The 26,015-nt window shown below is 37.6% G+C and overlaps 1 protein-coding gene across 3 annotated transcripts; it reads right to left on the bottom strand.

Moving 5' to 3' along the window:
* Window positions 1-24,804, bottom strand: LOC131895307 (GLIPR1-like protein 1). 3 transcript variants are annotated; one of them, XM_059245750.1, is made up of 5 exons: window positions 24,486-24,804; window positions 22,776-23,018; window positions 10,147-10,247; window positions 8,281-8,366; window positions 1-140 (listed from the first exon to the last, which is right to left on the bottom strand). In XM_059245750.1, the coding sequence occupies exons 1-5, from the start codon at window positions 24,678-24,680 to the stop codon at window positions 61-63; spliced, it is 705 nt and encodes a 234-aa protein (XP_059101733.1). In that variant the 5' UTR covers window positions 24,681-24,804; the 3' UTR covers window positions 1-60. The 3 variants fall into 3 exon arrangements, with proteins under 3 accessions (XP_059101733.1, XP_059101734.1, XP_059101735.1); XM_059245751.1 differs by lacking the exon at window positions 1-140 and adding an exon at window positions 4,069-4,138; XM_059245752.1 differs by lacking the exons at window positions 1-140; window positions 8,281-8,366; window positions 10,147-10,247 and adding an exon at window positions 14,775-14,939.
* Between the last annotated feature and the right edge of the window lie 1,211 nt (window positions 24,805-26,015).

The raw sequence follows: 26,015 nt of genomic DNA, 5'->3' as shown, positions 1-26,015 counted from the left end.
TTAGTCAGAAAATAGTCTTTATTGTAGCATTTAAAAATTTCTTCTGATTAGAAATAACAATTAAAGTATTCTATGAAGAATAAAACCTAGCATGAGTAGATGGCATGCTCTCTGCTGAGTTGCTCTCCCAATGTGGTGATCTGTCAATAAAATACGACAATTAAAAGCGCCATTTAATTTCCAAAAGAAAAAAATAACTGAATTTTTTTGTGTACTCTCATGTATAATTTATGGAGGTTTAATGAAAGAAAAACTACATAAAATGAAAACTATTGATTGGTTTTTCTGTCTTTTAAAATAAGGAAATCAAGTCAGAAATGATTCTTGATCTTGAAAACCCAAAACTTTCAAGACTTACTGGACTTAAAATCTTTACAGTGTTGCCTAACAAGAGTATCTTGCCAACACATATTTCTAGAATGACTCTTGTATTAGATGCTTAAGTATCTAAAATAGGCAAAACCACAAAAAATCAGCTTTCTTTTGGCACTCTACCATGTCCAGTTTAACTTTCTGAGGAAAATTCAATTCTTTTATGTGAAGTTTTAAATATGATTTTCATTGCTACCCCAAATTCATCGTTCCAACATCTAAATTTTCTCCTTAGTTTTGAATTTTAATAGGATCCTATGTGTGTTCAAAATTCATTCTTTTCATTTGTTCCCTACCCCTGATGTTCTCTACCCCTGCTCACTGATGTATTTTCATTCACTTCCAACCATGTGCCGTGATTTTAAGCTTTGGGCATAATGGTTTGTGTGAGCCCAGCTGAGAGACCAGTTCCCACATTTTACAACAGGGTACTCTTGAGGAGTGAGGGATAAGAGATATTAAATAGAAGGATAGAGGGGAGAGAAACAGATAGAATCACAGGATAGCTGTGGGAGGGCCTGGATCATTATCCACTGGCCCCTTCTGTCTCTTCTAAAGGGCCTTTTATAGAAATGCATACATAGTGGTGAAGCAATCCTCTACTACAGCTCTGCAGGGAAAAGCAAGCTCAGATCTCACTAGGAAACCTTTGAGGGCCTCCAAAACTCCCACTTCTTGATATAGTAAAGGGCCCCTCAGGCCCCTCAGATAGACTGTGCCTGTATTAGGTCATTCATCTTGATTAATTTTACATACATACATTCAAGAAGCTATCAAGAAGTTGCCCATCTTTGGCTACCAGCCTCTGGCAAGAGGGGCTACAGAGCCTAACTCAGCTCTGGCCTAGGTCCCTGCTAAGAGCTTGCAAACATCCATAGTGATCTCCATAGCTGCCACATCTCTCAGTAAAGGAGTAGAGGATAATAAAGATGGAATATCCTTTTTGGAATGGGTCTAAGGTGACTACAACAGTCTTAGCTGCACTAAGCCCTTTTCTTCTGAACAAAAACAGAGGAGGAGTGGAAGTTTCTAGGAAGAAGACAGAAAAGCTCCCCTACTTATAACACCTTCACTTAAGTTTTTCAGGGGCCACTGATATTTTGAGCTATTATAAAAAGTGTTCAAATATAACTGAAGTTAAAGTAATAAAAACAGTTCTCATATGAATATCACTATACATTTTTTACAAACTTACATTCAACATTTACACTCTTTACATTCAATATTTATGCTTTTTACAAACTTACATTCAGCATATTTACAAGTAGCATGAATATTGCTATACATATTTACACTTTTTACAAACATATTCAAAAGGAAACTCTATAGAACCATTTTACAAACTTATCTAAAAATCGCTTAACAGAACTGAAGTATATTCAAAAGTAAACTCTATAGGACTACTTTATAAACTTTAACAAACATCTAGAAAAGATCTCTTAATTGAACTATTTACGTTATCTTCCAATAAGACAGAAAGTTCACAAATCATGAGTAATTACCTACTGAGCTAAGCTCTTAGAAAAAATTTCCTGTGCAGCTATTAGGCCTTTGGAGGAGTGTCATTGGAGTTGACGTTCCTCTTTTCCATACTCCTCACCAGACTCAGACAGCCAGCAAACTTCTGAGGATACAATTTCTCCCTTCTTAATTTTTTAAAGCTGCATCATAAGATTGCCATGAGTTCTTTTAATGATGCCAATGTTTACTTTGGCTTCATGGCTAATAGGAAACTAATTCTGATGGTACGATGTTTTCATACAGTGGTGATGCCAGCAGAGTGAAGAGTTTTATTTCATCCACATCCGCCTCAGAGAAAATTCTTTCCCTGCTGCTCAGGGCATAGATGTAAGTTGTCCACAGGCCAAAAGCTTCCACAGGAATCTTTTTCTGCCTGTTTTCTTCTATAGTATTTTTTCATGACTCTGATTCTTCCCAGTTTGTGTTTATAGTCCCATAGCTGGAAAATCAAGGACATAGCCCCTCTGTCTTGTTGCTTATCTTATTCTACCTTACCCTAAGTTTCTTTTTACCCAATTCTACTCTTATTCTAAATTTCTTCTTACACTATATTTCTATATTCTATCTTACATTTTTCCTTAATTCTCATAGATAGAAATTAAGAGAGAGAAAATAAGAAAGAAACCTAGATAGAGAGAGATACTCACTGCAGCCTCACTTTTAACTTCGGCATTCAGCCACTTTACTTTCACTCCCAAGAATTAAATGCCATCACCTTTACTTTTAATTCATTATCAGGCATTCCCCCTTACACCTGCAACACCCCCTAACACTCCTTTTACCAAGTCCCTGTCCTTGTTTCTGGCACCAATTGTATGAGCCCAGCTGGGAGACCAGCTCCCACATTTTACAACAGGATACTTGAGTGAGGGATAAGGATAGAGGGTAAAGAAACAGATAGAATCACAGGATAGCCTTGGGAGGGCCCGGATCATTATCCACTGGCCCCTTCTGTCAGCTCTAAAGGGCCTTTTATAGGAATGCCAAAGGGTGGAGCAAAAGACCTCCTCTTGGCACAGCCAAGTGCAGACCCTTCCAATCACCTGGTAACCACAGACATGGTGGTCAAACAATCCTCTAATGCAGCTCTGCTGGGTAAAGCAAGCTCAGATCTCATTAGGAAACCTTTGTGGGCCTCCACAATTGTTATTAGAAAAGAGAAAACAGTGAAGGAAAAGCTCTCATTAATATTTAAATGGAATAAATAAAAGGACCAAAAGTGGTCATTTCAGAATGCTAAGCACTATGAAAAGTATGTATTGGGTCAATAAAATATGATTAGGGAGTTCTAATAACAGCTAATATTTGTTGATACCTTTCTTTGCTTTGTGTTCTTATGATTTATGATATTTAATCCCCTTAATCACTCCTCAAGTTAAGTTGTCTGGCTCCAACACCTACATATTTAAACAATACCAATATCCCTGTCTTAAAAAAAGCCAACTGAGCAAAATGTTTATTAATAAAGACTAACCAATAGGAAAGGAAGAGAAAACACATCAGAAGTCACAGGGCTTAGATGGAATGTAACTACAGACAAAGCAGTTCAAAACCAGAGTATCAAATAGTCATTGTGGTAGTTGGAATGCAATTGCTCCCCATAAGCTCAAAGGGAAAGGCTCTATTAGGAGGTGTGGCTTTTTGGAGGATGTGTGTCACTGTGAAGGTGGGCTTTGAGGGCTTCTCTATGATCAAGCCACAGTCAGTGAGACAGTCCACTTCTTGTTGCCTTCTGATCAAGATGTAGCCAGTGAGGCATCTACTTTGAAATGTAAAACCACTACTGTGAACATTTCAAAACTTAACTAAAACCTTCATAAACACCCTAATCACTATTTTCAGTGAAAGTTGTCCATGTGATAGTATTTCTTTCCAAATATATCATTTTTTAAAGATTTTATTTGTTATTGTGTGTCTATGTTTATGACTGAGAGTAGGTTTGTGCAGGTAAGCTCAGAGGCCAGAAGAGTGTATTGGATACTCTGGAACTGGAGGTCCAGACAATGGTGAGCTGCCTGGGTACTGCAGACTGAACCTGGATCCTCTGAAAGAGCAGTACACACGTTTAACCAATGAGCTACCTCTACTGTCCTCAATTTATAACTTCCTATAAATTTTTAAGTGAGCATGAAAGTCCAGTTTCTCTCTAAATCCAATGTGCTTACCAGAGTCAATTGTATGGGACGGACAGTTTTCTTCAAAATGAATTTTCAAAACCAAAGAGTCAAGAACAGTCAAATAATTTCTGAATGAAAGGGAAAAAGACAAAGATGGAGAAACATCTCCCAATCAGGTATCAAACCCTAATGTGCTCTCTGCCCACACACTACATGGTTCAATAAGACATCCTCTTTGTCACTGGCTATTGAAGTCTCTGGTTGGAGTAGTTTGTGACAGACAAAGGCTCTGCTCAGGCATAACCGTGGCATCTAAATCACATGCAAAAAAACAATATTGAGGAGCACAAGAAAATGACTGGAGAAGCAGACTGGAGGAATGTGGATCTCATGGGAGGAGACCCCCAGAGAGATGAGCTGAAACAATACTGTGTTCACCTGGGGTCTATGTGTTGATTCTGGGCTCAAGATTCAGGCTAAAAAATCTAGATTTTTGTTTTTGTTAGCCAGAGGCTGTTGTCTGGCCAGAGAGAAGCCAGTAGTGCTTTTATTATCATTGCAGTGTTAGACAGACCAATTAGAGAACAGAGAACTCAAGATCTGGGTGAATGGATAAGGGGAGGGACACAATCTTTTTTCTTTTCTTTTTTTTTAAAAGAGATTTGTTTATTATGTATACAGTATTCTGTCTGCACATATCCCTACAGGCCAGAAGAGGGCGCCAGATCTCATTACAGATGGTTGTGAGCCACCATGTGGTTGCTGAGAATTGAACTCAGGACCTTTGGAAGAGCAAGCAGTACTCTGAACCTCTGAGCCATCTCTCCAGCCCCAAGGGATATAAAAATCTTAAGAGATGCCCATATTAGTCTCAGGTGACTTGTTCAGTTGTGAGGGGGTAAAGGAAAAGAAAAGGTTACATGGCTAGGCTAAAGTGCTCTTGAGAGCAAACTTTTCAGCAATTCTGGACTGCTAGGGCAGTGGGCATTCAGAACCCTCCAAGGAAAGAGTGGCAGGAAAGAACATGTGACCAGAGACCCCTGGAAGCTGGTGAAGAAGAGGTGAACGAAGCCTTGTATCAATTGTAGCCCAGATTTAACTAGATTTTCTTTGGATTTAAGTGACACAACCCTGAATCTCTCCTCTCAGCATCGCGAACCATTTCTGTCTTGCTCCTGTTCAGCTAATTTTTAATTAAAAATTTACTAGACACTGTAGATGTAACCAACCTTCTTATTAAATAAGAAACACAGAACCAATGCAAAGAAGAAAGCCAAGAGGTCAGAGCTAAGAGCTAAAACCTTACCCTTCCTCCTACAGTGGTCCTACCTCTCCGAACCAGCTACCCCTGTGTTAAAGTCTTTATATAGAGTTCCTGTTCTGCCTTCTCATTGGTTGTAAACCCAACCACATGACCACCTCGTCACGGCCTGTCTGTATAGGCCTCCAGGTTTTCCATGATTGGTATTGAGATTAAAGGCATGTGTGTCCAATAATGGCTGTATCCCTGAACACACAGAGACTTACCCAGCTCTGCCTACCAAGTGCTGGGATTACAAGTGTACGCCACCACTGCCCTGCTTTCCTATGGCTTGCTAATAGCTCTGACCCCCCAGGCAACTTTATTTATTAACATACAAATAACATTTTAATACAAATAAAATAGCAAGTGCTCCCAAGACGTCCTGTGAAATAAACCTCCCTAAATTCGTGTGCTCAAACACTGTGTGTGGTGGCGTACACCTGTAATTCTACCATGTGAAAGAGAGAGGCAGATAGGTCAAAGAGTTGAAGTTATCTTTTGCTACACAGCACATTCCAGGCTAGCCTGAGCCACATGAGACCCTGCTTCAAAATAACCAGCAGTAACTAACTAAACAAATAAATAAAACCTTAATGGCTTAAACCTCAAATAATTATTTCCCACAATTATCTAAGTTGGGAATCATTAGGGTTCAATATCATGACTGTGTTTACATAAAGCTCTTTTGGCATTGGAACAGGAAATGGTGTCTCTACTTCCAGTACTTTTTCAGCGTCATTCCCAGTAAGAGTGTGAATTCCTTTCTATACTAAGGGGCTTCCAATAGAGCAGAAGGCTAAAGCTTTTGGTTTCTTGTCGGTTAGCCAAAGAACTAAAAAGTCTTTACTCAAGGGGAATACAATTACTCTCCAATTCTGGATGCTGGAAACTCATCGTATCTGCAAAGATAATTCACCTTATACCAACAGACCGAGCATATTACGCACAGCAGAAGCAGTCTTAGACTTACACACAGATCTGTGGTGATATGGATACTGGCTTTGGGGAAGGAAGTTTAATATTGGGAGTGGTGATAAAGGAGCTTAGTGTTGATTTCAAAGAAAGAACAGTGGAAAGGATGGTGAGAGAGGGGAGCAGCAGCAGTGCTACCTTTTTAGTTGTATGGTTTGGAAGAAGGTTTTTTTCCTTCTCTAATACAAAGCAACTGAGCAGTTGAAGGAAAGGAATAATCTGATCTTATTTTCTTGGCATAAAGCAATATATATATATATATATATATATATATATATATATATATATAATGTGCATATATACACATGTACACATATAATACACATACACATATATACACACATAAGAAAAGAAATAGGAATCAGCAGTGATGCTGGCAAAAAACGTTATCAATTTGGGTACTGGGCAGGAAGGAGAAGTGGAAGAAAGGTAGATAGATTGTTGTTATCTCTAAATTCTTTTGACTAGAAAATATGAGGCAAAGATCACATTACTTTAAAACACCTGCCTTTTAATTAAATCTGAACTATGAGATAATTTCAAATACATTTTAAAATAAAATATCATTTCAATGGAGACTAATTCAGAACTCATCAGCTGGGGAGTCTGGTGAATTACCATCAAGCCTATACTTCTTGCTTTCTGTGCATTGGGCTAGAAAGTCTTTAGTCATCCTCATCCAATTGATTATTCACTTTCCTTCAAAGGTACCCATCACAACAACTACAAATTCAAATTAATTTTTATGGATTTAATCCCAAATATATATAGAATAATTTCAAAAGCACCGGGATGGGGATTTAGCTCACTTGGTCCAGTGCTTGCCTACAATGCATTTTGATCCTTGCGCCAGTATAAAACAGGTATGGTTGTTCATATCTGTAATCCCCGCACTCGAGAGGCAAAGGCAGGAAGGTCAGGAACTGAAGGTTGTTGTTGGCTGCATAGTGAGAGGAACTGGTAGGAATGAGAGGAGTTTCACAGGGGTGAGAGGGAGAATGCAGGGATGTAGAATAATCAGAATGGATTCTACAGAGGTAGGAAGCTGTGAAACAGCAAAATTAATCAATAAAAAAGGTGATGATGGAAAAGAAACATCTTTTTAATCACAGTTCTGGTGGAGACTGCTGTTTACCTCTAAATGACTCACTATTAGAGTAATAACAAGCAAATGACCATGGTTATAAGCATGTGCAAATAATCATTTCAACCAGTAGCTACTTTGAGCACAGCCACAAACTAGATCTCAGTTGTATTTAATTTGTTTTTGTCTTTTTACTTGAAAGAGGAAATATCAGTGGAGGAGGAGGTTGTTGTGGAATATTATTTTAGGATGTGTTACATTCATTTGTGTTGTGGAACATTTGTTTTAGTGATGCAAAGATGTGTTGCATTCTTTTATGTTGCATTTGTTTAACTCTGTGAAGCTGTGTTACTTTGCCTGTTGAAAATACTGATTGGTCTAATAAAGAGCTCAGTGGCCCATATTGAGACAGGAAAAAAGATAGGTGGGGCTGGCAGGCAGAGAGAATAAATAGGAGGAGAAATTTGGGAAGAGAGGATCGAGGAGCAAGGAGGAGGAGGACATCAGGGTCCAGGCACCCAGCTACACAGCAAGCCACAGAGTAAGAAGTAAAGAAAGGTATACAGAAATAGAGAAAGATAGACGGAATAATTTAAGTTAAGAAAAGCTGGCTAGAAACAAGCCAAGCTAAGGCCAGGCATTCTTAAGAAAGAATAAGCCTCCCTGTGTGATTTATTTAGGATCTGGATGGCTGGCCAACAAAGTGGTGGGAATAAAAAAAAAAACCCAAGTACAGGGGACAATCATCCAAACTAAATATATTTATATATAATTTATGGTGAACGCTTTATATTCTTATAGAAACAACCAAGTCACCTAGAAATCAAAAACAGATGGGGTCAGAAATAAAAAAATATAATGAAATTATGAGAACACTACGATCTAAATACGATGTTATTATTTTTGCTTACGGCAGAGCTTATCTTGGCAGTCATTTGTGGGACACTTGGAGCAGGATTCTCCTTTTATGTAAGGACTGGTATTGTTCTCATTTCCTCTGCAAAAACGGAGAACATTCATGAGCCAATGATGCTCTTTTAACTTTTTTAGATCTACTTTTATGCAAGCTGTTTCTGTCTTTCAGTAAGTCACACATTAGAAAGAACAAGAGCAACAGCTGTTGTTCAACAGAAGACTCATACTCATTTCCTATGTACTGAGAAACCATCAAAACTTCCCCTTCATTTCCTTTCCTTCTTTCCCTTCGTCTTTCTCTCCTTCTTTCCTCTCTTCTCCAATCCCCTCTTTCCCCTTCTTCCTTTCCAAAAGCCTGAATTGTAAGAAAGTGGTATTGTCCTCTAGTGATTTTTATCAATGGTTAGCTTTTCTTATCTTCTTCCTAAGAAATGTGATGTTGCATGACAGCAGTTACACAATCCTATTGCTATGTGGAGAAATGGTATTCGCCCTTTCTTTGGGGGCAATGTTTGTCATTCCTGCTTTAGCTGCTCAGTGAAAGGCAGAAGAAAGAGCAGCCATAGATACACACATTTCCATCTCTCACCTTCTTTTCATCAGTCCTGTGTATTTATTCTTTGTGTTTTCCTTTACAAATCTTTAGCTTTAAAATTTTTGTTTGTTGAAGAATTACATTATCACCTGTTTAAATATTTCTTTTATATTAGTAGATATTTGGTTGAGAGTTCCTAAATTTCATTTTTAGACCTCATTGTGTTTATGTTTTCACTTGAGTAGGAACTCTCGATAGGGCATTTAACAATTACATTCTTTCTTCAAAATATTGCTCTTAAGAAAGTAATTTTATTCTTTTCTTATTCCATGGTTAATGTTCATTGGAGCTGCATTTGCTAACCTTTTTTTTTTTTTTTTTTTTTTTTTAGTTTTTCGAAACAGGGTTTCTCTGTGTAGCTTTGCGCCTTTCCTGGAACTCACTCTGTAGACCACAGTGATCTTTGTGGCCTCGAACTCACAAAGATCCGCCTGCCTCTGCCTCCTGAGTGCTGGGATTAAAGGCGTGCGCCACCACCGCCCGGCTTTGCTAACCTTTTTGTGTTTTACGTTTAGGTCATCTTATGGCAGTTTATTTTAAATTACCTTTGCCTCTGTGTTCATGTGCCTGTGTCTATGTGTGTAAAGATGACTGTTGGGTGTCTGTCTCAGTCCCTCTCGAGCATGTTTTCTGAGACAGTCTCTCACAGACCCTGTGGCTCAGTGACTGGTTTAACTGGCTGAGCCGGCAAGTACCAGGGATCTTCCTGACTCTGCCTATTCGGTAAGGGCAGTGCTGGTATTATAGGTAAGCCCGCCATGCTTGGCCTTCTACGTGGATGCTGGGGACCAAACTCAGGTCCTTATGACTCAAGACAACCATCTTACTGACTGAGTCATCTTCCCAGCCTCTACTTTTTAAACTTTAGAAACAATTTCTGTCATTTCTATTCTTATGTTGAAGTAGTTCATGAGAGGAAGGGCTTTTCATTTAGGCAATACTTGTCACCGTCCTATTTTGACTTTTAAAATTAGTTTTGCAGAGGGAGACTTCATCAAAAATACTCGAGAGTCTAGTATAAGATTCTGTCTTGTAGACATTTGGGTTTGGTTGTAGTTGTTTTGTTTTGTTTTGTGACAGGGTCTCTTCATGTAGTACTGGCTGGCTTGAAACTCATTATGTAGACTAGGCTGGCCTGGACCTCACAGAGATACAACTACCCCTGCCTCCTGGTGTGGAATGAAAGGTGTGCTCCATCATACCCAACTTTGTAAATATTTGTTATCAACTTAGAACACTATTTTTTTTTTTTAGCAAATTAACTTACGGTGGTGAATAATTACAAAAAAATAGCGCAGTTGAAGTTCCCATCAGATTAGGACAATTTGAAAGTGCACATCCAACTTTAAGTGAATTGGCCCAAACTACCTATAAGAAAAGGAATTAAGAAATAACATAATAAAGCAATCCATGTACACAATTCACTATGAGGATATATACAATATTATATATATAATATATATATATTTATTACATTTTTCCTAATATCTAACACATTAAGTTACATTTTTATTAATGGGCCTTTCATAAGGTCAATCTAAATCATTTTCTTTCAGATATAATTATCATAAACCAAAAGGATAACTTAATAATGAAACCATAATATAATACATTGGTAAAAGCATAATTTCTCTTCGATAACTTAGAAAACATATTTTAATTCTCTCCATGGGCCTATTACAAGAAACATCAAAATCAGCCTGGGAATGAAAATAATTTTCTTTTTTCTTAGGAAAAAGTGTTGCTAATTTGTGAATTTTAAAGTTCACAGCTTTAAATATAATCTTACCTTTGTTAAGACATAAGATAGTTATGGATTAAGAATGTACAAAGTTTATTTAAATGGTCAATGATAAGAGTGGCAAATTTTAATATGTTTTAAGATGTAAGGAAAACTAATTTCAAAAGAAGAAGAATTGTATGGAAAACGCACCATAAGAAAGAGCTAAAGAGATGATGAACATTTCCAGTCCCTTGTGTCAATGACAGAATTGAATATCTCCTATTCTCCAAACTAAAAGAGAAGGAAATATTTTATGGATATCCCTTGGGAAAGAAATAATCTAATGATGGGCGGTGGTGGCGCACACCTTTAATCCCAGCACTCGGGAGGCAGAGCCAGGCAGATCTCTGTGAGTTTGAGGCCAGCCTGGTCTCCAAAGTTTCAGGAAAGGCACAAAGCTACACAGAGAAACCCTGTCTTGAAAAGCCAAAAAAAAAAAAAAAAAAAAAAGAAAAGAAATAATCTAAGAAAAAAATTGAGCAAACAGACTTTCTAACTTTTTACACTTTATAGTTTCATTACCAAAATGAATGAAACTATTTCACAGTTTGAGATGTTATTCACTTTTTTTCATGGCTGAAATACATGTAATTCATTATTTTACTAAAAACATTTGAGTGGATCTTTGGTTGCCTGAGAGACAGCACAGCTCAGGAACAGGCACGGTTAGCTGAGGACTAAGAGATGAACTTTGCTTCTCACCACATAGCTGGCTCAGAGTAGCAGATCACTTCTGAGCTATTATAAAAATAAGATTAGGCTAATTAAAAATTATTTTGAATATTTAAAAAATTTTTTTGAGATGGAACAACTGCAAATGTATATATTTCCAAGAGCTAGTTAAGAGTCTGGTTTATTAGTATCTGTACTACAAATTCTATTTGCTCAGTGTATTTGTGTGTGTTATATGTGTGGTGTTTGCTCATGTGTATTTTTCTGTGAATGGGTTTCTGCATGCATGGAAGCAAGAATATGTTAGGTTCCTGCTTTATTGTTCTCTCTCATATTCTCTGGAAACAATGTCTCTCATTAAGCCTGCTGAAGGCTGTCTAGCCAGAGAGCCTAAGGGATTGACCCTCCTGTCTCTGTTATGCTTCCCCCCAAACTCCTGCCAGTGCTGGAGTTATAGTCATACATGACAATGCCCAGATTTTTACATGGGTTCTGGGGATTCGAAAAAAAAAAAACTTTATGTTTGCACATCAAAGTACTCTTAAATATTGATCCATCTCCCCAGCACTGCTTAGTATTTAAATTGTGATATTTTTAGTTTTGAGATTAGTGAACATATATTGATAGTGTATAGCTTTAAAGTGTGGTTCTTTCATGATCCTAATTAGTGTTATCATTAAAAACAAGGAATCAGATATCAGGGTGAAAGCTGAAAAATCTGAGAAGCAGAGCAGCAGCCACTAGAGACTTATTACCTCTATCAATCCTCTGACCAAAAAGGGCCAACCCCTGTTTCTACCCCAATTTATCACTCCTGTCTTTACCCAGCCTTGTCCCTTCCGGGCTCCTGTCTGCACAGACATCCAGACATCTGTGGTTAACTAGTGGCTAGCTCCACCCTCTGATCTCCAGGCAAGCTTTATTTGTGAGAATACAATAGAAATATCACATAATCCCCCATTTTTGTCTAAATAAAAAGTGAAGGTTTTAACTAACATAGAAAAAGTACATACAATAAGCACAATAATTATATACAAATATATACCAGTAATAATTACATTATCAATGCCTAGTCCATTAGCATTTGACAAATTCAGAGAAAATACTCCATTATCGATCCTATCTTGGTGAGTCCAAAGTGTTGTACCTAATTCACTTTCTATCCTAATTTTCATTACCAACCCAAAACTATCCTTTTATACTTTTATACCTTATACAATTAACTTTATATACTTTACACCTCTATTTGTGAGTTTCTTTCCTGAGTCTGGTAACAAGGAAAACTATAACTATAACTATCTAGTCCTCAACTTCATCAGAGACCTGAGAAGGATATAATATTACCTGAGTAAACAGGAAATGTAGAGAAAACAACTTCCAAAAATAAGAAATGACAGAAACAGCTGACTGCCTGGACAGTCACCCAAGGTTCCTCTGCAACATTGGGGCATCCATCTTCAGCCTGCATGCCTAGAATATCTGACAGACTATTTTGTGAAGCAGGATTTTTGAAGGATTTTCCCCCTTGTCTTGGCAAAGTTCTTCAGTAACTTTCTTTTGTATCCTGCTTGTCCAATTTGGACAGCATACGGTCAGCAGTTGAGGCAAAGGCAGATTTTTTGCCCAGTGGCTAACTTTTGTCACAAAGAAATATGGTTTTTCTTTGATGCCCATCATCTTCTCTGAAGTAATCTGGTGTTGCCTGGACATATATCTCTCATTGTCATAAAAAAGGACCTTATGCTATTAAAACATCTTAAATGCCACATTCTGTAGCTCTCTGAAGTATATGAAGATAGACTGTCTATCTAAAATATATCTCTGTTTGACCTTGAAAACACACCTAACACAACTACAAGTTTGATCGTAATAAGTGACTAACTACTAACCTGCATTTCTTTATTATCTTACTTTGTAATAATAATTTTCAAGGACTAGAAATTTACATTACATTGTTAGGTGAGCTGTATAGGGACAATACCTTGAACAAGAGTAGAAACATGTGTACAGTATATTCTAACCAACATAAGCTTAAATTTGTATCAATGTACAAGAATCCATATCAATGTAATATATTTAAAACTAGTAGTTGCTGTTTTGGTTTATAAGTAGATTTAATAATCTACCTTCTTATCCTATAATTTCTATAACATATATACAGTACAATTTTGTATCAATATATAAGACTCCAAGCCAACATAAAATATTTAAAACTAGTAGATTTTTTTTAAGTTTATAAGTAGATTCAATAATCTACCTTTTTATCCTATTTCTATATCCCCCCCATTTTTCTTTTTAGAACAAGATCCCTGAATCTAATCTCCTTTGTTCAGCTTTTTTTCCTGGCTCTACCAATAACAACATATAACCAAGCACCCTAAATGGTGACAAATATTCTAACCCAAACTGAACAACCAAAAACCACCCACCCCACCTCTTGGGAATGTGGGCACCACATTCTCAAAATTACTTCCAGCTGTCTGGGGGTGATGGCATCTTTAGGGGACCCTGAAAAATATTGGGATAATCATCAAGTCCTGGGAGAGCTAGTTATATCATTTGTTGTTCAGTCTCTGTATAATGGGAAAGTGCAGGGCTTGTGACAAGTCTTGGTTAAATAGTTTGTGAGGCTGAACCATCTCAGTAGCCACCTTGAAATTGTCCTGAGTGGTTTGTAGTCCAGAGCCAATATTTAAGTGGCATCAGTCAGCTTAGTGGCATTGTCATATTCCAGGTATAATCATCATTGTGGGGCCCCACCCTCCTTTTGGAGAGACTTGCTGCTGTTAGGAATGGTCATGGTTCACTGCAGAAAACTTAACATTTTAAATGTCATATACAGCAGATCTCAAAGAGATTAAAGGACCATAATTTGTTATATACAGCCAGAGTACAAAAACTCCTAGTTACCTGATAGAGACAAACCCAAAATCATGTACAAGAAGCTAGATGAAGCCCTTTTCTAGAATTAGTACTCTATATGACCATTAATATCAGGACAAAAAGTTTATAATATATATATATATATATATATATATATATATATATATATATATAAAACAAATTTTGATATAACATTCATACCTTAATAAAAGTTTTAAAAAATCAAAATGAAACCAAAGGACCATGAGATTGTGGCAATCTTGGTTTTTCTTCTGTCCCATATCAGGTGGCTTTTCTAACATAAAAAAGAGATTTGGATTTTCCTTTTAACAAGTGTGCTTGGGTTTAGTTCTCTCATGGAGAGAGCCATGTTCCAACTCCAACTTTAATTTTTTTTTTTTTCAGAGTTGAGGACCGGACCCTGGGCCCTGTGCTTGCTAGGCAAACATTATACAACTGAGCTAAAGCCCCAACCCCCAGATTTAATTTTTAATTGAACTGAGACTACAAAAAGACCACTGGCATTATGTGTCTGTAGAGAACAACAGAAACACATATTTGGAGAGATATATGAAATTTTATTCTGTTGGAAATATGATATCCCAATAGGCCAATTTACTCCTTTTCTTGGGACATTTTTCTCTGGATGATTCATCATTTTTCTTCAGCTGTCTCGTTTGTCCAGTGGTCTTCAGATTCCTTAGCTGGTTGCCTTCATTCTCCTGGAAAGACAAAAGAATAACCCTGCCCCAACCCTAACTTTGGGAATTTTCCATTTTGGCAAGTTATATCTGATCAAATGGAAAACATTTGTTAGTCTTATAAGTTAGTTTAGTTTGAAAGGTCATGCTGGTTGATGAACTATCAACTTCTTCTTAAGAAGTCTGTCTTTTTCAAATTTATTCTTTATCAATTTTGATGGTATCCATAGCTTTACTTCTCCTGTGGAAACAAAAACAAAACCTCTTCCCCAATGTAACACATATCCTGATTTCCATTCTGAGGTCAGCACATCTTTAAAGTATACAACTGATTTAATTCAGTAGTTTATTATTATTATTATTATTATTATTATTATTATTATTATTCAATGTCTCTCCATAGCTGTCACTCCCTTCTCATTTGCATTTAGAAAATTTAAAGTTAATAAAACATTATGCAATCTATCTCTGAAGGTCTTTATTACCACTTTCTGTTTATTAAGCTTATCTTTTGGAGTTTGATTAGATCTTTCTATAACTGCTTGTCCTGTAGGATTATGTGGTATACCTGTAATATGTTTTATGTTTTAATATCCAAAAAGTCTTTTTTTACTAGAGACATATGCTGGAGAATTGTTAGTCTTAATTTGCACAGGTATTCCCATGATGGCCATGACTTTGAATAAATGTGTAATTACAGAATCAGGCTTTTCAGAACTCAAAGCAGTTGCCCATTGAAATCCTCAATATATATCTGTGGTTTGGGGTACATGTTTTAATTTTCCAAAAATTGCACAACGAAACACATCTATTTGCCAAATTTTTCTTTGAGTACCCTTTGGGTTACTTCCTGCAGTAGTGGAGTTTGATTATACAAGGAACAAGTAGGACATGTCTTTATAATTTCCTTGGCTTGTTGCCAAGTGATGGAAAAATCCTTTTTCAAATCCTTGTTATTGACATGGTGTTTTTATGAAATTCTGAGGCCTCCAGCACATTTCCTATTAATAGCTGATCAATTTCATCATTGCCTTATGCTAAGGGGCCTGGCAGACCTGTATGGGATCAGGTGTGTGTGTGTGTGTGTGTGTGTGTGTGTGTGTGTGTGTGTGTGTGTGTATGGGATTATTCCTATTCCTGATTATTTCTTGTATTGGAATAAATAATGAAATCAATTCTGTATCATCTGGAATAAATTCAGCAGTTTTAATATGTAAAACAACTCTTTCTGCATATTGAGAGTCAGTATTATATTAAGAGGTTCTGGAAAATCTAATAATACCATGAAAATAGCATAGAATTCTGACTTTGAAGAGAATCATTAAGGCTTTGAGCCACTTTATTCAAATTTTCTGATTTATAACCTGCATTTCCTGGTTTGTTTGCATCAGTATAGAATGTAGGGGCTCCAGAAATTGGTGTTCCCCATCGAAAGTGAGGAAGGATCTAGTTAGTTCTCCTTATGAATTGAAGTCTCTTGCTTTTGGGATATCTATTGTTAATCTCTCCTCCAAAAATTACTGCAAACTCTCTTTTCCAATGTTCATTTTCTGCTCATAAAGAGGAAATTTCAGCATTAGTAAAAGGCACTATGATTTGTTGTGTCCATTCCTGTCAATTGACGAAGTCTTAATTTTCCTTTTAGAATCAACTCAGAAAATTTTTTCCACATATGTCTTTAATTTTTTTTACTCTGTTTGTGTGGTAAAATATCCATTCTAAGATATTATCTTCCCTCTGCATTAAAATCCCTGTAGGGGAATGTGTAGAGTGTAAAATAACCAGGATGCAATCAAACTCTGGATCCAAATAATCCACATATGCATCCTATAATTTCTTTTCCATCAAAGCCAATTCTCTCTCAGCTTCAGCTGATAATTCTCTTGGACTATTTAAGTCCTTGTCACTTTTAAAGGTTTGAAGCAAATTACTCAGTTCCTTAGTTGTTATCCAATAGTGGACCATAGACAGGTAATGTCTCCCAGCAATTTTTGAAAGTCATTAAGAGTCTACAATTTATCTCTCCTAATTTGTACCTTTTGGGGCTGAATTTTTTGTAAACCTATTTTATATCCTAAGAAATGAATAGAATCTCCTTTTTGTATTTTTTTCAGGAGCAATTTGTAATTCCTAACAAGGCAAAATTTTCTTTACTTCTTAATACATTTTCTTTAAAGTATCTATATTTGAATCAGCCAGTAAGATATCATCCATATAAAGGTAAATTATAGATGGAGGAAACTGTACATGATTCATTTCCAATGGCTGTTATAAAAATATTGGTACTAGGTGGGGCTGTTTAACATCCCTTGTGAGAGAATCTTTCATTGATATCTTTTAACAGGCTGAGAATTATTATAAGAAGCACTGTGAAGGCAAATTTTTCTCTATCCTTTTCTTTTATAGTGAAGAAATAGTCTTTTAAATCAATAACTATAATAGACTATACTTTAGGTAATAGAGAAGGCAGGGGAATTCCAGACTGTAAGGAGCCCATTGGCTGAATCACCTTATTAACAGCTCTTACATCTGTTACCATTCTCCATTTTTGAAATTTCTTTTTAATAACAAATATAGGAGAATTCCAAGGACTGGTTAATTCCTCAATATTAAGAGATTACCCTGAATCTCAGGAGAGACCTTTAGCTTTGGACTTTTAATTAGTGTTGAGATAGGGGATTTTGAAGTTGTATTAAGTCCATTTTGTATTGTGAGATGACCACAAATCTATGTGGTCCAGGGAGTTGAATGTGGTTATCTGAATAAGAATGGCCCTTATAGGCTCATGTATTTGAATACTTAGTCCCCAGTTGGTGGGACTATTTAGGAAGGATTAGGAGGTATGGTGTTTTTGAGGAAGCATGTTACTGGGAATAAATTTTGAGGTTTCCAAAGCCCAAGGCATTCCCAGTTAGCTAGCTCTCTGCCTTGTGTTTTCGTGAATAAGTTGTGAGCTCTCAGCTACTGTTCCAGTGCCATGCTTACCTGCCTGCTGCCATGTTCCCTGCCATGATGGTCATGGACTCTGACCTTCATAAAACACAGCCCCCTACTTAAACCTTTTCTTCAAAAAGAAAGAAAGAAAGAAAGAAGAAAGAGAGAGAGAGAGAACATAAATAAATGACTTAATGATGGAACTTCAACATTTAGAAAAACTAAGAGCAAACCAAACCCAAACAACCAGATAGTAAGCTATAATAAAAATCAAAGCTGAAGTTAATGAGGTAGAAACAAAGAAAATAATACAAAGAATCAACAAATGTTAGAGCTATAGTTCTTTGAGGACATAAACAACATTGATAGTCACTTGGCCCAACTAACCAAAAGAAAGAAAGAGGGACCCAAATGAACAGAATCCCAAATGAACAGGGAAACATTACAATTTAGAATATTATAAGGGAATACTTTAAAAACTTGTGCTTCATTAAATTGGAAAAATATAAAAGAAATGGATGAATTTCTAGATTTAGCCAAATCACAAATGTTAAACTATGAAGAGATCAACAATCTATACAGACCTATCACAAATAAAGAAATTGAAACCAGACAGAAAAGCCTTCCATCTAAAAAAGTCCAGGTGGGTTCCAAGCAGAATTCTACTAGATTTTCAAAGAAGATCTAGGCTAATCATTCTTAAACTAAAAAATAAACAAACAAACAATAACAAAACACAAGGAATATTTCCAAACTACTTCTATGAAGCCATTACCAATGTGATATCAAAACCAGGCAAAACAAAACAAAACTCACCAACAACATAAAAGAAAATATGCCTGATGAACATAGATACAAAAATATTCAACAAAATACCTGAGAATCAAATGTAGACACACAATAACAAAGGCGCATGCCTTTAATCCCAGCACTCGGGAGGCAGAGGCAGGCAGATCTCTGTGAGTTCAAGGCCAGCCTGGTCTACAAAGTGAGTTCCAGGAAAGGCACAAAGCTACACAGAGAAACCCTGTCTCAAAAAACAAACAAACAAAAAACCAAAAAAAAAAAAAAAAAAAACCCAAAAACAAAAAAACCAACCAAACAAAATAATTCCTTATGGTCCTTAAGGGTGGTGGTGGTGGGTGGCACACATTTTTGGGGTTGGGGATTTAACTCAGTGTTAGAGGGCTTGCCTAGCAAGCACAAGGCCCTGGGTTCAGTCCTCAGCTCTGGAAACAAAACAAAACAAAACAAAACAAAAAAAACAAAAAAAAAATTCTAACATGACCAGATTGGCTCCCTCCTGGAAATGCTGGGATGGTTCAACACACACACAAGCCTATAAGTGTAATATAGCACATAAATGGACTTAAAGATAAAAATGATAGGATCATCTTAAAGATGAAGTAAAAGCTTTTGACAAAAATCCAGTATGCCTTCATAATATAAAAATACTAGAATAAGATTAGAGGGTACCTACCTCAGCATAGTAAGAGGTATAAATGAGAAACCTACAGCCAACATCATCTTAAATGGAGAAAAATTTAGCAAAAAACTGAAATCAGGAATGAGACATGGATGTCCATCATCCCCTCTGCTTTACAACAGTGTGTTCAAAGCACTAGCTGGAGCAGTAAGAGAAGAGAAGGAAATTAAAGGGAAGCCAACAGGGAAAGAAGATGTCGAACAATTCTATTTGCAGATGGCATGATATTAAACATGAGAGATCTCAAAATTTCTGCTAGAAAACTTCAGCAAAGTGTCAGGACACAAAATGAGCATGGACAAATCAATAGCTTTTCTATATACCAACAGCAAACTTGTGGAGAAAGAGATCGTGAACCTCCTCTGGTCACAATAGTCTCAAAGAAAATAAAATATTTAGGAATAAACTTAACCAAAAAAGAGAAAGACCTCTGCAGTGAAACTACACATCTGAAGAAAGAGAGAAAGAGAGACACAAGAATGCAAGAATGTGGAAAGAGACTCCATGCTCATGATTCATGGAATTAGTGTTGTAACAATGACTACTCTACCAAAGGCAATGAACAGATTTGGTGTATGCTCATTCAAAATCCCCATCTTACTCTTCAAATAAAATATAACAATAACTTTTCTAAAATTCATAAGGACCCATAAAAGACCCTGGATAGCCAAATTAATCCTGAGCAAAAAGACTGCTGGAGGGAGTACCATTCAATATCTCAAGATATTCCTCAGCCATAATAATAAAAAACTATATGGGACATATGTACCTTGGCAGCAACCAAGAGTTCTCTAATTGTATGTAAGATGCTATCAACAAGAAATATTGAGAGCTGCTGGTAGCAAAAGGCCATGGGAGTATACAGTAGGTGACAATTAGTGTTCAAAATGTCAACCTATCAGAACCAAGGGTTCTGGTAGAGGACCAAGCTACCACACAAGACTTGTTGGAGGTATTGCCTTTTGAATGAATTGGTTGTTTCTTGTAAACTTCTTGTGCAATAAGAGCTGTGATATCTCCCCATTACCATGCATTTTCATAAAATGTGTATATGTAATATCATTTGATTACATCTCAGTCATATGGGTACATAGATCTGTGGGTGGTCAGGAAGATGGCTTGTCATTTAGCTGTGTAATTTTGATATATAGAAAATATGGTAGGTTACATTTCATAGCCAAATCCATTGTCCCACGAGACTGTAGACACTTAAAGCCTGATTTGTTCCTTTTGCTCAGACTAACACAGAAAATAATAATCTGTCCTCAGTCTAACACAAACTGCATGCATTTAGCTCAGTTTTACCTCAGAGGAAATGCAAACTAGACTAAAGGCCTTTGTAATTAGACCATAAGTTTAAAACTTTACAGTTATGCACAAGAGCAGAGTTGCAGGTGTTCCACCAAGGCTACTGATACAAACCACCCCAAGAAAATCCTGCCAATTCTTCACTTGCCAAGTCTGCTGAGAAAAAGTTATGTTTCAGAGTTTGTCGCAATGGGCACTGTACCCCCTCCCTCTGGTCCTGAGACCTTGGAACCTTGTGTTACCATGGTAATGGCTTTGCTCCTTATTGCTCATTTAGGGAATGTGCTATGACTTGAGGGTTTTGAAACTTTTCTCAGGATTGCAAGAAGTCCCTGTTAGAGATGTATGGATAGTCAGGCAAGAGAGGGGCTAAGAGTGAGAGCTGAAAAGAAGCTGTAGATTTAGAGAAGCAGTAGAACAAGGAGAGAACAGCAGGGAGATCAGGAGGCTTACTTAGAACAATAAAGTGATGGACTGAAAGGGCACAGTGTGCATAGATTTATTCTTACCCTCAGATAAGTAGATTTCCTAGCTGGTTGTACATTCTTCCTTGGACTCTGGGAGAAAGCTCTTTGGGGCAGGCACCCAAAAAGCTTTCGTCAAAGAAGGAAATCATGTATGTTACTGGAAACCTAGCCAACTACCTAGAGAGTGAAGTCATGGATCTTGGAAGAGAACCTACATCTGCAACTTTCCTGAAAAAGCATAATTCTTAACTGCATTCTAAATATTTATCCTAATGTCCACAGTAAAATTTCTATCTTACCCTTCGTTAAAGAAATATCTCCTTGCAACACATGGATATCATTACAGAAAACCACAATGCAGAGAACATGGGACTCTGTGGCACCCTAACCCAACTGATACATCTACAATACAACTTTGTACTCAGGATTCATAGTGGGAGAGAGGGTATAAGCTACACCCTTTGAGTTTCATCAACATGGATCCCTAAATGAGACCTGAATAAAGAGCACACCAGTAGACATGCTAACGAGGAAGTGAGGCATCTCACTGGGCTTCAATGCTAGACAAGATCTATGGGCAACTAAGGAACATTAAGAGTGGGAGAAGTAGTCTTCCCCAGAGAAGAACCCCCAAATTTGTTATGCAATACCAAGTGGTCAGACCTGAAATCATATACATATAAGTACCATTATACAGACTGAATAGGTTGTATTTGTGTGTTTAGGCACACACGTACATATGTAACCACAATTAAAGAAAGAGAGGACATGAATTTGAGAGAGAGCTAGCAGGGGTACAGGAGAAGTGCTGGAGGGAAGAGAGGGATGGGGAATCTGATGTAATTATAATGTAATTTCAAAGAGAAAAAGAAAGTAAACTAAATCCAATTAATGGGACATTGGCATGTGGAAGAATGACTGTGAGTAAAAGACACAGTGATAAAATTATCAAATTGATCACCGAGAGAAAAATTCCATAAACATAATAGAGGCACCAAACTGGCATGGCTCACGCACGCTTCCAACACTGGTAGCAGGCCACTAGAAAGAGGGAAAGGAGAGGGAAGTGTTATAAGGATCAGCAACCTAGGGTTTGCAAATGTGTTTTAATCTATAGACTTGGAATGCTAAGCTCAAGATTCTATAGCACAAGGAATGTGAAGATGTCCCGGACACCTCATGTAAAATTGATGAAGACTGGAAGTAAGTCAACACAGTCCAAGGTGTGGAAAAGCCACAGGGCTGAGCAAGAGAATCACAGTAGATTGCTTGTTGTTAGTAATGTGAAGAAAATGGCAGCAGAGTAGCATTTTTTAGTCTTTTTTGTTTGTTTGTTTTTTGTTTTGGTTTTTTGAGACAGGGTTTCTCTGTGTAGTTTTGGTGCCTGTCCTGGATCTCGCTCTATAGACCAGGCTGCCCTCGAACTCATGGAGATCCACCTGGCTCTGCCTTCTGAGTGCTGGGATTAAAGGCGTGTGCCACCACTGCCCCAGAGTAGCATTTTTAAAAGATTGGAAATACTACACTCAGTACATGGAATACTCAATAAAATGGAGTTTTTAAAGGAATGTAAAAGAAAACATTGAAAAATTTTTCTTGTAACTAAAATGAACACAAGAACTACTTTACATCCTGTCAAGTAACAACCTGTCAAGTACGTACCTGTGTATAATGTCCACAAGCTTTAGAACAGGTCATAGTCTCAAAATTATAATGTTGACTTTCATTATACCAAAAAGAAATAGCTTCCTTTGGTGTAACTTCTATTTTACCTAAATACATATTTTCTCCAAGAAAGTCATAACCCTCAACACATCCATATCGGTTTCTTAAACAGGGATTATGGGAATATTTGCAGTTTTTACTCCATGATTTGGCCAGTTTTGCAAATTCCTTTTCCCATGTCTGAAAAAATAGAATAATATTTAAATTGATTAGTACATATTTGTTTATAATAAAATCAGTCTAATAAGTATGGTAAATTAAATTTCAGTTAATTGTAGCTCTTTTAAAGACACCATTTTTAAAAAAGTATTTGTTGTTTTAGTGATTTCTTGTACTACAATCAAATGCCTGAAACAAACATCTTAAAGAAGAAGTTACTTTGAAATCACCATTTCAGAGAGTTCAGGACATGGTGGTCACTTGGTGCCATGTATCTGGGCCCATCATGAGGCTAACACCAGGAACTTCTTCATGGTGAACAGGAAACAATGGACACAGGAAGTGGCCAGGTCAAGGCCAGGGGCCCTCCCCACCCAGTCTCTGCAGAGACTTACAGTGGTCCTCCAAACTGTAACCTGTCCTGGGTAAATCGAACAAGCTGTATCACTCTAACACTAAAGGTCTCCACTTAACTTCTCCTTGAAACAGTTTTGTTTTGTCGTGATATTTTTCTCCTGCTTCAACTTCTTCTTTTATATCACGTCTAACCACTTACTTTTCTACCTAGATGTCCTGGTTAGATTTCTTTGTCAACTTGATACAAGCTAGAGAAATCTAAAGTGAGGAACCTCAAAAGTTCAAATGCATCCATCAGACTGCCTGGAGCAAGTGTGTAGGCCTGGATGTTCTGGATTAAGGACTGATGTAAAAGTGCCCAGGCTACTGGGGACAGTACCACCACTGGGCAAGAGGTCCTGGGTGGACTAAGAAAGCGAGCTGTGCACAGCGTGGGAAGAAAATCTGTAAGCAGCATTTCTTTATGGCTTCTGCTTCAGTTCCTGCCTAAAGATTCTTGCCTTGGGTCCCTGCCCTGAGGTCTGCTCATGAAGGGCTCTAAAGTGTGTGGTAAAAAACGAAAACAAAAACAAAACCAAACCCCTTTCTTTTCCCAAGTTGATTTTGGTGATAGTGTTTTTTCAAGCAATAAAACCGAAATGAAGGCACCAGACATCACCATGTGTGTTAACTACTCAGGACTTTCTTCCTATGTGGAACTAGTGCCCATCACTGTCTTCTGGCTAGTTGAACTGACACCCGTTTTCTCTGCCTTCATTGTTCCCTAGATCTGCATTACCACTACCAACAAGCCCTCTCAATAACCCTTTTCTATGGCCTCTTGATCTAAGAGAGCTCTTCAACTGATGTCCCTCTTAGTCAACATGGGCAATGGAAGTCGGTGACATTTCAGTGGTCCTTGATGCCCTTTAAACCTTAATTACCATCGTTTCTATAGTACTCCCAGACTGCCATGTCTTAAACACAGAATGCCTGCCTGGCTCTGGGGTTGAAATTTTTTGCCTAATTTAATTAATTGGGGAATCATATGAAATGCAGCTAAAAGACAAAAAGAACAGACAATTGATTTATGAGCCAGCCCTCTCCTGCTTACGCTAGTTCTTCTGGATAGCACGCCGGTCCCTTTCTCACCAGGTAATTCATATTGGCTGCTGAGGGGTTGACCTTCCTTCGAAGTTCATTATGACTGTCGACAACCTCGTGTATAAATTTTGGGTCATAGATAGATGGCACCCTGGGGGTTTTGATCGATGCCTTGGAAAGTTTGCTGGCTACCAAACATAGACCTAATGTCCAGAAACAATTAAGTTTCTTCATCGGGACCATGGAAAGATGTAGAGGATACCCCTACTGAAAACGCCAGAACAGGGATCACCCTCTACACAGGCTCTGCCTTCTGATTAGGCTGGTCTTCTGTGTAGTGAGCAGCAGACTGCTTCCCTGGCTTCAGTGTTGCCATGGAGACTGATGCACACAGAGTTCTGAGCCACTCCTTAAATTCTCAGGGAAAGCCTGAGGCGCCCTCTGGTGCACAGTTCTAACCAACCAACTTGCTTTCTGAAGAGCTAATCTCAGCATGGAAAGTCTGGATTGTGAAAGGGGATGTCCCAGGGTGCTGAGGAGGGGTCAGGTTGACCCATGTAGCTAGAGTTTTCCTGCCTGGCCCACAGTCAGGGCAAATCTCTCATCTGCCAGTCCCACAGTCACTCAGATCCAACCAAGTAAACACAGAGACTTATATTGGTTACAAACTGTATGGCCGTGGCAGGCTTCTTGCTAACTGTTCTTACAGCTTAAATTAATCCATTTCTATAAATCTATACCTTGCCATGTGGCTTGTGGTTTACCGGCATCTTCACATGCTGTTTGTCATCATGGCGGCTGGCAGTGTCTCTCTGACTCAGCCTTTCACTTCCCAGCTTTATTCTCCTCCTTGTCCCACCTATACTTCCTGCCTAGCCACTGGCCAATCAATGATTTATTTATTGACCAATCAGCAACACTCGACATACAGACCATCCCACAGCAGACCCATGCAAACAAAATACCACGACTTTGCTGCACATATTGGAGCAGTCGGTTTTTATCACTGTACTCAGGAGATGGAGTCAGGAAGTGTGAGTATGAGGCCAGCCTGATCTACACATCGACTTCCAGGCTAGTCAAGGGTTGAGACCCTGTCAGGATGGGGGCAAAAGAGCAAATAATTTATGAGTTTCATAACTTTGTTTCCATGCTTAGCTTTTTTACTCTTTTAAAATAAGCTGCATATTATTTTATTCCTTTCTTTAGAAACCGGGAACATAGACTAGGCAACTGGTAATCCTATGGCAACCTATAACATTCACTTATTACTTTTCAAACATTTAGGATTTTTCTTCTGAGTGATTATCTGGAAAAATGAAATTACTATAGGCATGTGGGAAATTATAGCCAAATAGTTTCTTCTGGTAAAAATGTCTTCCCTTCTGATAATTTAGAACCTCCCTATTCTACGGATACTAGCAGATTCTAGATCATCTGTCTTCTGAAGACTAGGCCTTTGAGTGGAGTATGTTGCTTGCTCACCTTCCCAAAAAGCAAGTATAAGTCACCTTCGTTTGGCTTACTGTTTAAAGTCTATTTGTCAGTCACTGTTATTCACTCATGAACCAGAACTTT

Source organism: Peromyscus eremicus, chromosome 18 (genome assembly GCF_949786415.1).
Source record: "Peromyscus eremicus chromosome 18, PerEre_H2_v1, whole genome shotgun sequence".
NCBI classification, from domain to species: Eukaryota; Metazoa; Chordata; class Mammalia; order Rodentia; family Cricetidae; genus Peromyscus; species Peromyscus eremicus.
This window is presented reverse-complemented; position numbering and strand designations above follow the sequence as displayed.